The 15,146-nt window shown below is 39.2% G+C and overlaps 2 protein-coding genes across 3 annotated transcripts in view; one reads left to right on the top strand and one right to left on the bottom strand.

The window, feature by feature from the left end:
* ELK3 (ETS transcription factor ELK3) overlaps positions 1 to 4,964 on the top strand; it is a 53,782-nt gene extending 48,818 nt beyond the window's left edge. The window contains exon 5 of the mRNA XM_079991936.1: positions 480 to 4,964. Coding sequence (XP_079848062.1) covers positions 480 to 578 — 99 coding nt within the window. The 3' untranslated portion in view covers positions 579 to 4,964. The remainder of the gene's footprint in view (positions 1 to 479) is intronic.
* Positions 4,965 to 6,879: 1,915 nt separating this feature from the next.
* The window catches only part of CDK17 (cyclin dependent kinase 17), a 70,703-nt gene continuing 62,436 nt past the window's right edge, over positions 6,880 to 15,146 (bottom strand). For both annotated transcript variants that reach the window (XM_079991931.1, XM_079991932.1), the window contains exons 10-17: positions 14,499 to 14,622; positions 13,425 to 13,545; positions 12,833 to 12,930; positions 12,475 to 12,580; positions 10,525 to 10,567; positions 9,508 to 9,598; positions 8,866 to 8,943; positions 6,880 to 8,492 (exon numbers count right to left, since the gene is read on the bottom strand). In XM_079991931.1, coding sequence (XP_079848057.1) covers positions 8,455 to 8,492; positions 8,866 to 8,943; positions 9,508 to 9,598; positions 10,525 to 10,567; positions 12,475 to 12,580; positions 12,833 to 12,930; positions 13,425 to 13,545; positions 14,499 to 14,622 — 699 coding nt within the window. In that variant the 3' untranslated portion in view covers positions 6,880 to 8,454. The remainder of the gene's footprint in view (positions 8,493 to 8,865; positions 8,944 to 9,507; positions 9,599 to 10,524; positions 10,568 to 12,474; positions 12,581 to 12,832; positions 12,931 to 13,424; positions 13,546 to 14,498; positions 14,623 to 15,146) is intronic.

Raw genomic sequence — 15,146 nt, 5'->3', positions numbered from 1 at the left:
TTTTAAAACAGTACAGGACAGTCAGTTGTGGAGTAGAATTAGAACAGCGGCATGAAGGTGAAGAGCTTTCGGCCACATTATTTTTGGGTACACATGCTCCCACAGTCACTCTTTCTACTCAAGGAAGTGTCCCTATTTACACTGGTGAAACAATGAAGACTGTGCCAGAATGGTGGCTGCTTGGGCTGCAGTTAAGATGCAGGCTGTGCTTCTATGAGAGGTGGGCTGGAATTAAAAGTGGATGGAACTCCCCTTCTCTCTCTCCAATGCCCCTTTCCCTTCCCCACTCCTTGCCATCTGCATGAAATTAGGCCAAGGGCTGCATGTGGCTTAAGGGAGCACAGGTTGCCTATACATCTTAAAATTATTTGGTAAACTTTAAAAAAAAGCATTTATGGTTTAGAGGCTAGTGTTATCTCTGGACTGAACCTTAATGCACATCTCAAAGACAATATTTCTCATTTGTTCCACTTTTGCAGTTTCCAACTCTGCTCAATGGTCACATCCCAGTGCCAATTCCCAGCTTGGATGGGACTTCTTCTCCAGTTCTCCTGTCTCCAAATGCTCATAAATCCTGATGTCTCAGCAAATTAAAGGACTCACTCATAAACTGGATTTTACACAGCCATTCTGATGGGTTTCATTTTTCTGGTGACACTGGGAGGACATCATGAAACCCTCTTTTACTATGGTTTGCACTTTTCATTACATGAATGATCTACTTGTATGATGTTTATTTAGCATTTTTAAACAGTGTTTTTTTTTATCTGAATCTGTTGTGCATTAAAATGAGTTATAATTTTTTTATATATCCTTGCTCTCCAAGTGTTGAACACTGTTAATGAAGTACTTTTCTTAATAGATTTCAAGACAATTATCTAAAGGATGTGAAACTTTTTAATCCTGTATTTCTGCATATTATGCACCATGCATGTATAAACTATAACCGGCTGTGCCTTCTTTTGCATAATGTTATATAAATGATTTATATATTTTCCAGTATTAAGGTAAAGGTTGAAAAGGAACCAAGTATTGAACAGCCCCTTCCCCATGCTAGTATTTCAGTATTACCCTTGCGGTAGGCCATATGTTGCAGTGTATTCATGTAATTTTGAATTAAGTGCTTTCCAGTTATATAAAGAATCCTCCTATTTCCTTGCTGAACTGTGGGGCCATAATAAATATTTTGGCCAGTAAGCGTGTTTAAGAATAGGACACTATTTAGATATAGGTGCTTCAATTCTTCTCTGTGGTAAGAGGAACATGGCCTTAAATATTTACAATGTATTTTAGGGACATTCTTAAATTAAGAAGATATAGCCTTGCTCAGTGCCACTCATTTTCATGTATTCATTGACTGAAGAAACTAATCTGATCTTCATTTTCCTGACCATACTCAAGGTATTGTACCTTCTAAGTTAATTTTTCAGTACTTTGAAGCCAGTGGCTCCCATTTCACATGGCCAAAGGCTTAAAAAACTAGGCAGTTTTGGACAATTTTAAGAAGAGTTTCTAGCCCTCATGATTACATTTTTTTAAAAAAGTCTGTGAGCGTGAGAGACATACAATACGAAGTGTAATGTGTTCAGTAACAGGTTACTACAGAAAAAATACTACTGAACGCTGTGATTTAATAACACCAAGGTGTTTGTTCTCCTCAGAAAGCTAAAATACTGAAAACGGAGAAATAGAGGTTGTGTCACTTTCTAGGATATCATGACTATAGTTTCCTGAAGGTGACATACAACGCAAAAGCAGAATTAAATAAGTCTGGGTGGCATTGTATAAAAAGAGCAATGTGTCCAGGAGCTGTATTCTGGAAAGTATCTCATGCATGCGTATTTTATGAACATGTTAACTATATCTAAACAATGAAAATATTTAGATTAAATGAAACATCCCAACCTATGTCATGTTCCCAAAGTTCATTTGAGAATTTATATAAACTCCAGTTCTACTCTACACAAAGCCTACTTTAATAAGTCAATCTAACTTGAAAAGCGCTGGTTCCATTGCTCGAGAAACAGCTAGACACTCCGGCAGAAATAATAAACTGTTGGTCTTCCAGGTTGTGAAACTGAAGCCTGTGTGTGCTTTTAAATAAAAATATGAATAGGGAATACTGTCCTATAGCTGGTTCCCACTGTACTTTATATCCTCAGGATTGTACTGCAGTGAGGTATATATCACTTATTCTTTCTGGAACAGCATTTGCTATTTGGCGAGAGAGCCACTAATCCTGCTCCCTCCATGTTCTCACAGTATTGTATACGCTCCTCTACATCTTCCAGCAGTCCTCTTCCACCTCTGCAAGAGGCATCGTTTCCAATGGCCAAAGTTATCAAGCTCTATAAATGGAAAGCATATCACTGCTGAATACACTCTCACACACTAAATTCTATTTGCCATTTATAGTGGGATTTGGATAGCACATTTCTACACACTGCTCTTACATTGCTATCTTCCTGGTGCTTCTAAAATTATGTTCCACGTTAATTTCCAATATTGTGGTTTCCAGTCGACCATTTGTTGCAAGCAATCAAAACAGCTATTAACGACCTCTGTCTTCCAGGTTTATAACATAGGCATCTTGTAGGTATAGTATATTCTTAAATTCTGGAGGAAGATGGAGCTTGATAAAAGAACTCCCCAAATCCTGATGTTTTAATGATTAAAGACGAAGCATAATCTGTACAACAGGGTTGGCCCTCCAGTTGCTGCTAAACTCCATTATCCTCTGGCCATGATGGCTGGGACTGATGGGAGTTGTGAGTCCACCAACAAGTGGCGGGTCACAGGTTTTCTATCCCGCCTTTACACTTTTCTGTGTTTGATGCTATAAAGCAAGAACTATCCCACATCTCAGCAATTTTAGCAGGAAAAGCATAGCAGGGGAAGAGTAAGACAAAATTATTTCTTTTTCAGAGCATTCTAACATACCAACTGTGAGCCTGGTGATTTCCAGCTTAAGAAGGTATAACAGGAAAAAGCAAACACAGACCAACTATTCTGTATCAATGGTAATTTTATATTAAGTAAAGAGCAGAAAGCTGAACACAATGGAAGGCACATATTAGTACATTAAACAGTTCTGTGCTAGTTCTCTTTCTCTCTCTCAGGTAGCAGGACCAAATATCAGTGTGCTGACAGTGCAAGACTTCATTCTTCCACTTTTTCATCAAATGCAGGCTAGGTACTTTAGTGAAGTCCCTTCCAGGTCAAATGTACCAAGATTAATTAAATCACCTGCCCTCTGTCTTTTCTAGCTATTCTTAAGTGGCCTTATGATGTCAAAAGATTTGACCTGTAGAAAATTTATAACCGAAGCAGCCTTCTGTTTGATTTTCAATAAGAACTGGGATCTCACTCTTCCTTTGCAAACAGCCATGGTGCTCTTACTACTTGATGTCATCCGCTCTATATCCCTCTTTAGCCATTACCTGCATGAAAGCAGAGTAGTGAGTAGAGAGGGGGCATGCTTTTACTCTCTCCCTAACTTTTGCCCTGCTAGCATTGGTTACTCTTAAGTTTAGCTGCAGTTGTTTCAGAGGCTTCTCATGAAAGCTCACCCTGTGATTTAGACTCTTGGAAGATCACAGTTCTTAAGTTGCAAGGGGAGCTTCGACAAGTAAAAAAACTTAAGAATGGCCCTGCAGCCCCTTTGTATTCACTCCCCTGAACTGAAGAGGGCTTATGAGTTTTGTAAAGACCAGAAATGAACATTAAATAATAAAGTGCATACCCAAACCAACTTTAATTCTAATCTCATTTCCTTAAATACAAGTCAGTTGAAGTCATACTACTAAGCTTACTGCTCTTTCTAAATGTCTAGTGTATTTCCAAAAGCCTCAAAATGCCGCACTTAATTTTGTGTCTCTGCTAAGGCCCATGCTGTTTAACTACCATGTGCTGAAAAGCATTGGGTTTCTCTAGAAAAGGCGTTTGTCCTACAATGTAACAAGTGTGAAGCCTCATTGGATGATGGAATATTTATCAACCAGCTTATTAACAGCCCTATTTACCTTTTATGCCTTCATTGGGAAACGCCCCCTCAACAAAAGATGTAATTTTGCATGGTTTGTGGCAATATGCTACAGTAGAAGAACAAGAGCAGATCAGCAGCTCCGCTTAACACAAAAAAAAATTATTTTTGCAGGTTTGCTGGCATTTTGTGCAGCAAAACACATAAAAGTGAATGGCACACCTACCTCTTCAAATATTTAAGGATACAGGTGTGTCTATGTGTTTGCTGTGTAAAACACCGAAGTACACTGTGCACTCATGTTTTCTGCAGAAAGTGTGGAGCTTTCATTCTCTGGGCTGGACAGACGTATACAGGGAGACACAAGAACAGCCACAAGAGGGTGTGGTTCTGCATTAATGTGTCAAAGTGGATATCATTTAATAACATTCATTGCTGGCATTCCATTAAGGTAGAAAGGTGTCTTTCTCCCTTCTCTTGGGGATAATGTACATCATTCAGAATCATGCAAGCGACGTAAAGCTGTGAAAGTAAGTTGCATATAATTCTTTTCCCACTCACATTATGCAAGGGCTTTGCCCCTCTGACTGAAATAGATGTGTTGTTCACCATAACCTTTAAATGTGCTCCATAATTCAAGTTCTTTTATACAAGTTAACACATACTGTGGTCCAGAGAAGGTCAAGCACATGAGAAAACTGTTTGCAATTACAAGTTGCATTTCTGAAGATCTCCTTTAGTGGCTGGTATGATGGACTGAGCAACGTAGAAACAGCCCAAAATATCCATTTAGCTATCCTGCTTTCCCAACACAAATGTCCTCTACACCTCAGAAGTCCTTTGATTGTTTTAATACACTCTTTACATGTGTAAACATTGGAATATCTTCAAGTTATCTACTTAACCTACCTCACAGGGCTGTTGTGAGGATCAGTAATATTTGTACAATTCTTTAGAAAAAAAATAAAAGATTACATATGCAGCAAGTAGCATTATTAAGCATAAAGCAGAACCCAGTAAATATATGAGAAACCCTAGATGTAATGAGTAATTGAAACATATTATTTATTCCCATCCTTTTATGTGTAATAATAATTCCCTCAATCCCCTCTCTGCTGGCTGTGAGGATTTTTGTTTTGAAATCCTCTCTCTCATACCTGCATTTTAACTATTGAACGTACGATTCCATTTTGGGTACTTTATACTCCAATATTCCTCCCACATTCTTTCCACATGTTCACCATCCATTAATGAGAAAAGAAAATGTATTTGAAAAAGTATCCAAGTGAAGAGAGAATTGGGGTGAAATTCCCATGAGCAGAGTGCAGGCTTTTTATGACTCTTACCTTACCTCTGAAGTGGCCAAGCGCAGGGGAAGCCATCATGAGGTAACTGCTCCATCATGGGGCCTTTTCAGATCAGAAAGCATAGGTAGCCAGGGAAGGTACAGAGTGCTGGGGAATTGTTTACTGGAAAGAAAAATATATACAGCCTCCTCAGAAAGAAAAGATCAGTCAAAAACCTGACACTGACTGAAATTCTAAAGTGCTCTGAGAATGAGGCAGAAAATCAGAAGCCCCTTTTAACAGAGCAAGAAAACTTTTGAGAAACCAGAGGGCAGATTTTTCAGCATACCACTACTTTATGTACAAAAATTAATGAAAAACTTCGTCAAAACAAAAGCATCAAATTCTTTAAAACTAAATTGTAACCAGACCTTTTGGGATGACATGCATACTAGTATCAACAGGAGCAACAGCGTTTTCCTCAAAAACAAAAGGCTGCTCCTGAGGTAAAATGGACATTCAAGAGTCTCGGCTTTCATTATAAGAACTGTTGACCCCTGAAGACTGACAAGTCCAAGTAAAAAATGCAAGCAGCTCAGTAAGAAACAATAAGAAGGGAAATAAAAGTCTAAAAATTTGTTTTTCAGTTCATTTCGCATAAAAGTGTGTATCATTATTTCAAGTTTCTCAAGTACACAGAATGCAAATTGGCATCCAATGTATTAAAAAAAATTGACACATAGATTACAAGCAAACAAAATAGGTAGGTTAGACTTATCTCATGGTGTATTTATTTCCAATTGATTTGCCTTTGCTGAAACTGACCCACTTTTTATTCTACTCCTGATGTGGATTTTGCCCTTGGTAACCAGAGACTGAACCATTTTGCCTTTGTTTGGTATGAAACATAGAATCACAGAATTGTAGAGTAGGAAGGGACCATGAGGGGACATCTAGTCCAACCCCTGCAATGCAGGAATCTTTTGTTCATCGAACACACGACTCTGAGCTATCCCAGCAACTTCATGTTAAATTGGATCCTACTGTTACATTTCTTACTGACATAAAGTAACTAACACATAACCAGCTACACTGAATTCACCATGCTTTGTACAAAACCAGTCCTTGTAATTCTGACGAAACCTATGCCTTGGATTCAGAAACAGTGAACACAACAGAAAAGTATAGGCTGGATCGGACATGTTCCTCATTTAATAAACAATGGTTTGTTGGATCTGGAATTTACTGCATGCCTGCATTCTCTTGCTTACTGTTGTGCAATCCACCTCCACTTGCATGTCCAGCTTAATACAATAATTCCTGTTTTTTCAAGCCACAGTTTGCTGAACTAAGGTGTCTGAGTGCTCTGGTCTGAGTGCTCCCTACAAACCAGGATTGGACACAGTACTTTCCTAATCCAACAAAACATGGCATGAATCCGCCCTAGGATTCTTTCAAAGAGGGATCACAATGCAATAATGCATGTTTGGCAGGCGTCTGTCCAGGACATTAAGTCCTTTCTACATCTCATCTACACGAACAAACTCGTTTATGCACAGACTTCACTGAATCAATTTAGCAGAACGCTTGTCATAAAACATTCAAACACAATTGAGGATTTTCCATATAATATTTATACTTTCAAAAGTACAATATTAATACAGGTCCATCAGTTAGAAATAACAGCAGTTTGTTAGCTCTACAGGGCTTCTTTAACGTAAAACCAGCTTACAAATGCTGAAAAGCAGCAGTGGTCCAATAGTCACCATTACACATGAATTTGTCATCTCTTCCAGAAAATTAAAAAAAAAAAAAAGTTCCCAAATTCAATTTACTAGTATCATGAAATATTAATAAAACATCCCCAAACATGCCACAATCACTATTCACAAATAAAGTTAAAGGAACATACAAAATATTTTTTCACTTAATACTGTTAAATAACAATAATAAACTACAAGATTTCCTGAACAGAAATGGTAGGACCCCTGAATGTTTTACAGTGAACTTCAGGAAAAAAATTAAGTTATCTATGACTATTTTCATGATATACCAGCCAAAGATTTACATAACCATTTCAAAATATACCAATAAAGATTTACAGCCTCTTGAAGATGCACTAAACAAATAGGTCCAGAAAGGGGAACACAAATGCTTAAAAATACTGTTACTATCACCAGGAGGTATTTATGATACTCACTGAGATGCATAAGCTTAGTAGTAACATGTTGACTAGCTCCAAAAAAAAACAGATAACATCTAAGATCTTTAAAACCCTCTAAGTTCTCATGCTTTACAAAGTCTGCAATGCAGAGTGATGGAATTCTCTAGTATGGACTTGCATTCTTCCAGTGGATTTCCAGAAAATATGTTGACACAGAACAGCCATGGAAACATGGGGTTGGGACGCCCGGATCCCATCGTTTTGTTTTTAGTCATTCAATAAACATCAAGAATAATACCAAGCTTCAATTTGTAAGCCAATCTGCACTAATAGACATGGAACCTGATAGCATGTAACAAAAGGAACTGTCCCCCCCCCCACTTCTTCAGATCAACGTCAGTACTAAGTGCTTTGAAAAAAGGTCTTTTGTAATAAGTTTTGTTACTTTACATCTAATATTAAATAAGAAGTTGAAGGGCCATGAATTTAAGAGCATTAAAAGACAAATTTACCTATTTAACAGTCAAGAAAGCTTTGTTTACATTCCAGGAAACATTGCAGTTAAAAAAAGAAAAGATAAGATAAGATATAAAACTGCAGCAATAATTCATGGAGAAACAGATGCATTCACATATTATATAAAGCCACTGCAATTTCTGCAGGCGTTCAATTGTTTGTTAACTATACAGACAGTAGTTATTTAGCAGCAATGATTCCGCAATAAATAATGCACTGTGTTTCTCAGTCCTGCACAAAAATTGCAGCTACTGTTACATTAACAGTTGTAACCTACTGGCTCTAATGGCAGAGGAGACCGTAAAATTGACTGTACAAAAATTTGTCACACTGTGACAACAAATATAAAAACATAACCAGCAGGTCTGAAATAAAAAGACTGCACTGTGAGGAGGACAGTGTAGACAAACAAGATTTCAAGTCCACCAAGGGAAGGAACTGCCTTCAGGCTAGAGTCCTCGATAGGTGCAAGGCAGCCTTGGGCTTGGAAACTGTGTGGCTGACTTCTAGAACAGCATGCTTTGCCTTCTGTTCTTTCCATGCCCTGAAACATAAAACATGGGTTGTATAAAGGAATCTGAGCAAAGTTTATGGCTCCTACCAACCACTGCAGCACATGATGCCAGAAGGCTTGTGCATCGCAACAGACGTGCAAAGAAGCGATGCAGTTTCTGTATGGCTTTATCCCTATAGCAACCCTATCACTTCTTTGTGAAATGAACCTGCGCAGGCATCTCCAAGCTTAATTCGTAAGCAAAAACTCTGTACTTTCACAACGCTAAAAAACACACCATGCGATTGAGGAATCCTAATAATTCCAAGTATTCATTTACAAGGTGTCGATTTTACAGTTTCCTAGCCCTCCAGCTACTGCAGACCTGAAAAACAACAACAAAAATTCTTTGACGCTTACGTACCCGTCTCTGGATAAGTGGAGTTTCGAAAGCCAGGATCTTTCTGAAGCTGAATCTCTTTCAGAGTGAATATTGACACACCTGAAACAATATAAAGAAGTGTCTTTTTCCCCACTTAAGAGCCTCTTTTCTAGAAACATACACTGTGCTCAGAAGCTGCAAGAAACCACAATGACTGCCACATGGAGTTAGAAAGAAGCAAATACGGGGGGGGGGGGGAATGAAGGAGTTTTAGGGGAGTGCTAGAACTACTAATGGTGCTCCTAACACTGAAGAGATTATGAAAGGGAATCAAAAAATGATAGGGAGAAAGGAATAATATATATTTTCCCCATTGCTGCCTTCAAATGCAGCAGGACAAGAGCAGGGAGAGCTAAGAGCCTAAGCTTTATTGACCCTGATAGATGCAAGGATCACATATGTGAGAGAAAGTCCTGTCTGAAGTTTGGGTGAGGTGTCAACAACTGTGAAGTCCTACTCTACCAGACTCTAGTAGACACAACTTTTTGACTCAGTGCTGCCTTAAGAGATGTTAGTGGTTTAAGGAACAATCATCCAAGGAACATTCAGAAACAAGGGAAGTAAGCCGTCACCTCACTCAAACAAATGCCCAACTAACATCAATGACAAGAGTGGTCTGCTTACTTTCTGGCAGGGCATGTATCCTTGTTCCAAGACTTCTAAAATACGCATGCTTCATAGCTTCTTCTGCTGAAATCCTTTTCTTTGATTCATACTGTTAAAGCAAACAGATGTTTTTTCTCCCGGATCATAGCTGAGTTTTTGCACACATGCTTTGAGTAGGGATTTAAATGCAAACTCTTTGAGTGGTACTCAAAAACAGATTTATAGCTAGTGCAGTTCTTTCAAGTGTGGTAGGTAAGCTGTGTCCTCTTTAGTCCATTCCGTATTTCTGTGGTATTTCTTTTACCAAATGAAGCTTAGGACCAATGCAGCTCTAATACTACAATCCTAAACATGTTTCTGCAGAAGCAAGTCCAATGAAGTTCAATGGGCTTTTCTCCCAGGTTATAAGACCACAACATAAATGATACTACCAAAGTGTGGATAACCATGGCTGCACTACCTCTGTACTATGTCTAGTAAGGGCTTCGGCTGGTACACCAGTGGCAAGTCAAAGATGCTTCACATCAGAGAAGCCACCTAAGCTTTCAAAGAGAAAGCCAAATTTGAATGTACCCAAAGCTAAACAAACTAACTAACTAACTAACTAACTAACAAACTAACAAACTGTCATGTAGAGGGAGTGCATCCCTGACTCCCAAGTCAGATGAAACACCTACACACAGTACTTCCATCATGTTCATTGGTCCTTCTCCAGCCTATTACTGACTCCACACATCATCTCAACATTGAGCAGCTAAAATTTGAAGGGAGGCCACCACCACCACCACCACCACCACCACCACTGCACAAAAGTGTTTCCAACAAGGAGCAAAGAACTCTAGTCAATTAAACCAATTTTTATTTTTTTTAAAATTTGATTGGCCAGTGTTCTTGCCCATGTTTGAACTGATCACACATTCAATTTTGTACTCTTATCACCCACCAAGTAACCCACTGAACTCAATTTTCAGTGTTCATCTGAAAAGCTCAGTACAGATGTCTAAAGAGTAAAAAAGAAAAAGAAAAGCAGCTTACCTGAAGAAATCTTACTATCAGTTCAATTCCTTCCGAGTCAAGCCTGGAAACAAACAAAACAAAGTTTAGCATGTAATAGTTATGCATTCCTAAAACATTGCTACAAGCAGAATCTAACAACTGAAGTGATGTGTACGTGTTTTCAGTGGAGAGAGAACTCTGCAAATTTCAAATCACTGAAGAAGTAGAGCTATAATAAAAAACAAATTCTACACAAACAAGGACTGTGAGACCCTAATTATGCAACTCCACTAACAACGCTCCTCTGCCAATATGCCCATCCAGTACATTGTTTTTAACTCTAGAGCTAACGGCAGGATGAATGGGCATATGATAAGTGTGGCTGCCATCAAGGTATGTTGGGCAGAATTTTTTTTTAAAAAATTGCATTATTATATAAGGCTACCTTCAGCCTGTGCTTAGCCTCTGCCTCCACACACTTGTGTAAGGCAAATACGATGAGAAAAACCAGGAAACATAAAACACATTCCATTATATGCTTTGTCTTAAATTGAATAAAGCTTAAGTTCTAGAAACGAGTTCATTCCCACTTTATCATAAGGGACAAAAAAGTATTTGTTATGATTTGGGAACATAAGAACATAGCAAAAGCCTGCTGGATCAGGCCAAGTCCAGCATCCTGCTCTTACAGTGGCCAGCAGATGCCTGTGGGGAACCCCCAAGCAGGATCTGAGTACAAGAACCCCCTCCCCTCCGGTGGCCTCCAGGGATTCAGAAGCACTGCTGCCTCTAGCTGGGGAGACAGAGTGCAGCCATCATGGTCGTAATAGCCATTGATAGCCTTCTCTTCCATGAATTTGCCCACTCATTTAAAGCCATCTAATGATGGTGGCCATCACTGCCTCCTGTTGGAGCAAGCGCCCTAGCTTTAATTAGGTGCTGTGTTTAAATAAACTACTTTCTTCTATCTGAAACTTCCCACATTCGGCTTCACTGGATCTCCTGGAGTTCTAGCATTATGAAACAGGCAGGAAAACTTTTCTCTATTCACTTTCTTCACCCCATGCATCATTTTTATAAATCTTTATCATGTCGCCTTTCCTTACTCGCCTTTTCTTTAAGCTAAAAAGCGACATGAATGCTGCCATCTTTCTTCAGAGCGGAGTCGCTCCGCCCTCTTGATCATTTATTTGCCCTTTTCTGAACCTTTTCCAACTCCAAGCTATCCTTGTTAAGGTAAAGGTAAAGGGACCCCTGACCATTAGGTCCAGTTGTGACTGACTCTGGGGTTGCAGCACTCATCTTGCTTTATTGGCCGAGGGAGCCGGCGTACAGCTTCCGGGTCATGTGGCCAGCATGACTAAGCCGCTTCTGGCGAACCAGAGCAGCGCATGGAAAAGCCGTATACCTTCCCGCTGGAGTGGTACCTATTTATCTACTTGCACTTTGACGTGCTTTCGAAGTGCTAGGTTGGCAGGAGCAGGGACCGAGCAATGGGAGCTCACCCTGTCACGGGGATTCGAACTGCTGACCTTCTGAGCAGCAAGTCCTAGGCTCTGTGGTTTAACCCACAGCACCACCCGCGTCCCTCCTTGTTAAGGTACCTTGTTAAGGTAAGGCGACCAAAACTGTACACAATATTCCAAATGTGGTTACATAATGGATTTCTATAACAACATTATGACATTGACAGTTTAATTTTCAATTCTTTTCCTAATGATTCCTAACATAGAATTTGCCATATTTCACAGCTGCTGCACACTGAGTTACATACTATGACCCCAAGATCTTGTTCCTGGTTAGTCACTGCCACTTCATTAGAAGGCAGGTATTTTACAAATTTACTACCTACCTACTACGGCTAATCCAAGTGCCCACTGGGGAAGAATTAGCTTTAGATTCTAAATTGATATTTTCATGCTATGTACTCAGACAGATTTGTCAACATGTTGCAGTGTCTCCAAACACAACATAAAATAACTGTAGTACCTTGGAGCATGGTTGATTAAAGGCTGTGGCTTGTATTTGGGAAAGTTGTAGTTCCTAAATTCATCACTGGAAGTAATGCCTGGCCACGTTTCTTGTGACGGAGTTCCTAAGTTGAAAGAGAAAACAAATCACACCCATACATGGACTAACAAAATGCAAGCAATTACACACAGCATCTGAACCCAAAGTTCCCCCACCCTGTAGAAAGAAGAGATGGTAAGCAAGCAACTAAATTTTGGTAAAATTCAATAAAATTGTAGATTAATTTGCAAAAATTAAAAGTACCTCTCTTTATGGAACACTTTCAGAAATCCTCTTAGAAAGCATGATAACTGTAAGCTAAGCAAAATCTATTTACCTAGAAGTCTGAAAATTAAGTGCAATTCGTCTTCAACAGTTGACCCGGGAAATAGAGGTCTTCCAGATGCCATTTCAAAAAATATGCATCCAACTCCCCTACAGACAGAAAAAAATTAAATGACAGTTCAAAAATACTGATTCTGGTTTCCAGCCTAGTTGTACTTAAATGCAACTTGGCTTTCTTGACCTACCCATATAGTGCTAGTCATGCCAGTAAGAGCAAAACAACAATAATATAAAATAAGGTACCGCATTCTCTTTCTTCCAGAAGAACCAATTGGCAAAAATTGCATGCATGGAGTTTTCTCCACCTGATAGATCTCAATCAGTCTTACTACTGACATTTAGAGTTCCTAAATAGGGAAACCTTTGCAGAGTTGATTTCTTAAGTAATTTGCTACAACTAAACCCAGGTTAAAATATATTTTTCTATTCTTTGCCTGCCTGCCTCCCTCCACCGCTGCTGTAAACTAAAGAAGTGCTTTGAAATGTTTAAGAACACTCTGCAATATTACTGAGTTTCGTATTCACATGTAGGAGGCATAATTTCACTGAAAGCAAACATGGATTAGTAATTGAGAAAGACATACCACATGTCAATTTGCGTTGAATATTCGGAAGATCCAAGGAGAACATCAGGCGGCCTATACCATAATGTGACAACCTCATTGGAATAGGTCTTCGTAGGGACAGATTTTGCTCTAGCCAAACCTTCAATGAGAAAGTGTCACATTAGTTTTCTGTAGCTCTTCTGAAGCCTGCTGGCATTTCATATTATATTGCACTGTATAGATATCATCTGTGCTTTCATCTGTGCTTCTACAGACATTCTGTGTGGCTCAGAAGATACTGCTGAACACACTAAGTAGAAGAATCAGAGCAAGGGTGGGGGGACACGTGGCCCTCCAGGGGCTATTAAAGTCCAAACATCCATCAGCCCCAGCCAGCATGGCCAACAGCCAGAGAGGATGGAGTTTGTAGGTCAGCAGCATCTCAATGGGAGGTCACCCAAATTTATACAACTTGCTGAAATATGCAGGCTTGGAAGTGATTTCTGCTCTGTACCCAAGGACAGGGAATTAATCATAGCTCTGAGGAGTGACTTAATGCTTAATTCCCTTAATGTTTAGGGAAGCTTTTAATGTTTAATAGGTTATTGTATTTTAGTGATTTGTTGGAAGCTGCCCAGAGTGGCTGGGGGGACCCAGCCAGATGGGCGGAGTATAAATAATAAATAAATTATTATTATTATTATTATTATTATTATTATTATATTAATGCTTCCAAAGGGTTGGTTTTGAGGCTCCCAATAACTGTGCAGCCCCTGTGCTACTGAACAACAGGATAGAGCTCTGGCAAACTTCAAAACCATAGGAACTATGTAGCTCCTGAGTTTCTCTGACAAAGCAGGAAGAGCTGCTTAACCCAACTGAACTAAAGCTTAGGGGTGCTTGGGGGTTTCCCACTGGCATCTGGTTGGCCAACAGGATGCTGTACTAGATGGGCCAACAGCCTGATCTAGCAAGTTCTTCTTATGTTCTTAGAGTATGTGCACTGTGGACATTCGAGCGTATATGCACAATTAATTGCATGTGATTATATGAGAGATATTCTAAAGAGTGAACATTTCCCCCCCTCAATGAAGCAAACCATTCACTCCATACCAAAGTCTGCTAGTTTTAATTCTCCTCTTTCATTAATTAGTAGATTTTGTGGTTTCAGATCTCGATGTAGCACTTTTCTCCTGTGACAGTATGCCAAACCACGTAGAATCTGGTATAAAAATAACTATAAAAGGAAAGAGGAGAGAGAGGGAGGGAGAGAGAAAGGTTAATTCAAAATTAAACTTTCAAAACTGATAAGGAACCACTGCATGGTTGATTATCTGATCGTAACTGCCAGTCTCCAAAAGCAACATGTACACTGAAAACAAAGAGAAATTCTTCTATAACTGCAAGCTGTTTTCAGGTACCAGCTACCTTAATTGTTATTAGCAAGCTTATCCTTATCACTCAAGCGAATTCTTTTAAAATACCCCTCTCTCATTGCTGCCTCCAATTACCTTCCCTTACACTGCAGTCTTCTATTTCAAATGCAGTGAAAAGGAGATTGCAGGTTAACCCAGTGACATGATAAAGCAAATGAAAAGGCAGCTCTGCATATCAATGTATCTTTAATCACATTTGTCATACTTTCCCCATCATGAGAACTTCGATTTAGATACCACAATAGCCCCGTGCCTATTTCCTTATGTCGCCTACATTTGCCTCTTGAATCAACCCTTTGATATCCTCCATATTGTCTTTTTCTGT

This window comes from Podarcis cretensis (genome assembly GCF_951804945.1).
Source record: "Podarcis cretensis genome assembly, chromosome: 10".
NCBI lineage: Eukaryota > Metazoa > Chordata > Lepidosauria > Squamata > Lacertidae > Podarcis > Podarcis cretensis.
The sequence above is the reverse complement of the archived record's forward strand: the minus strand, read 5'-3'. Positions and strand labels throughout refer to the sequence as shown.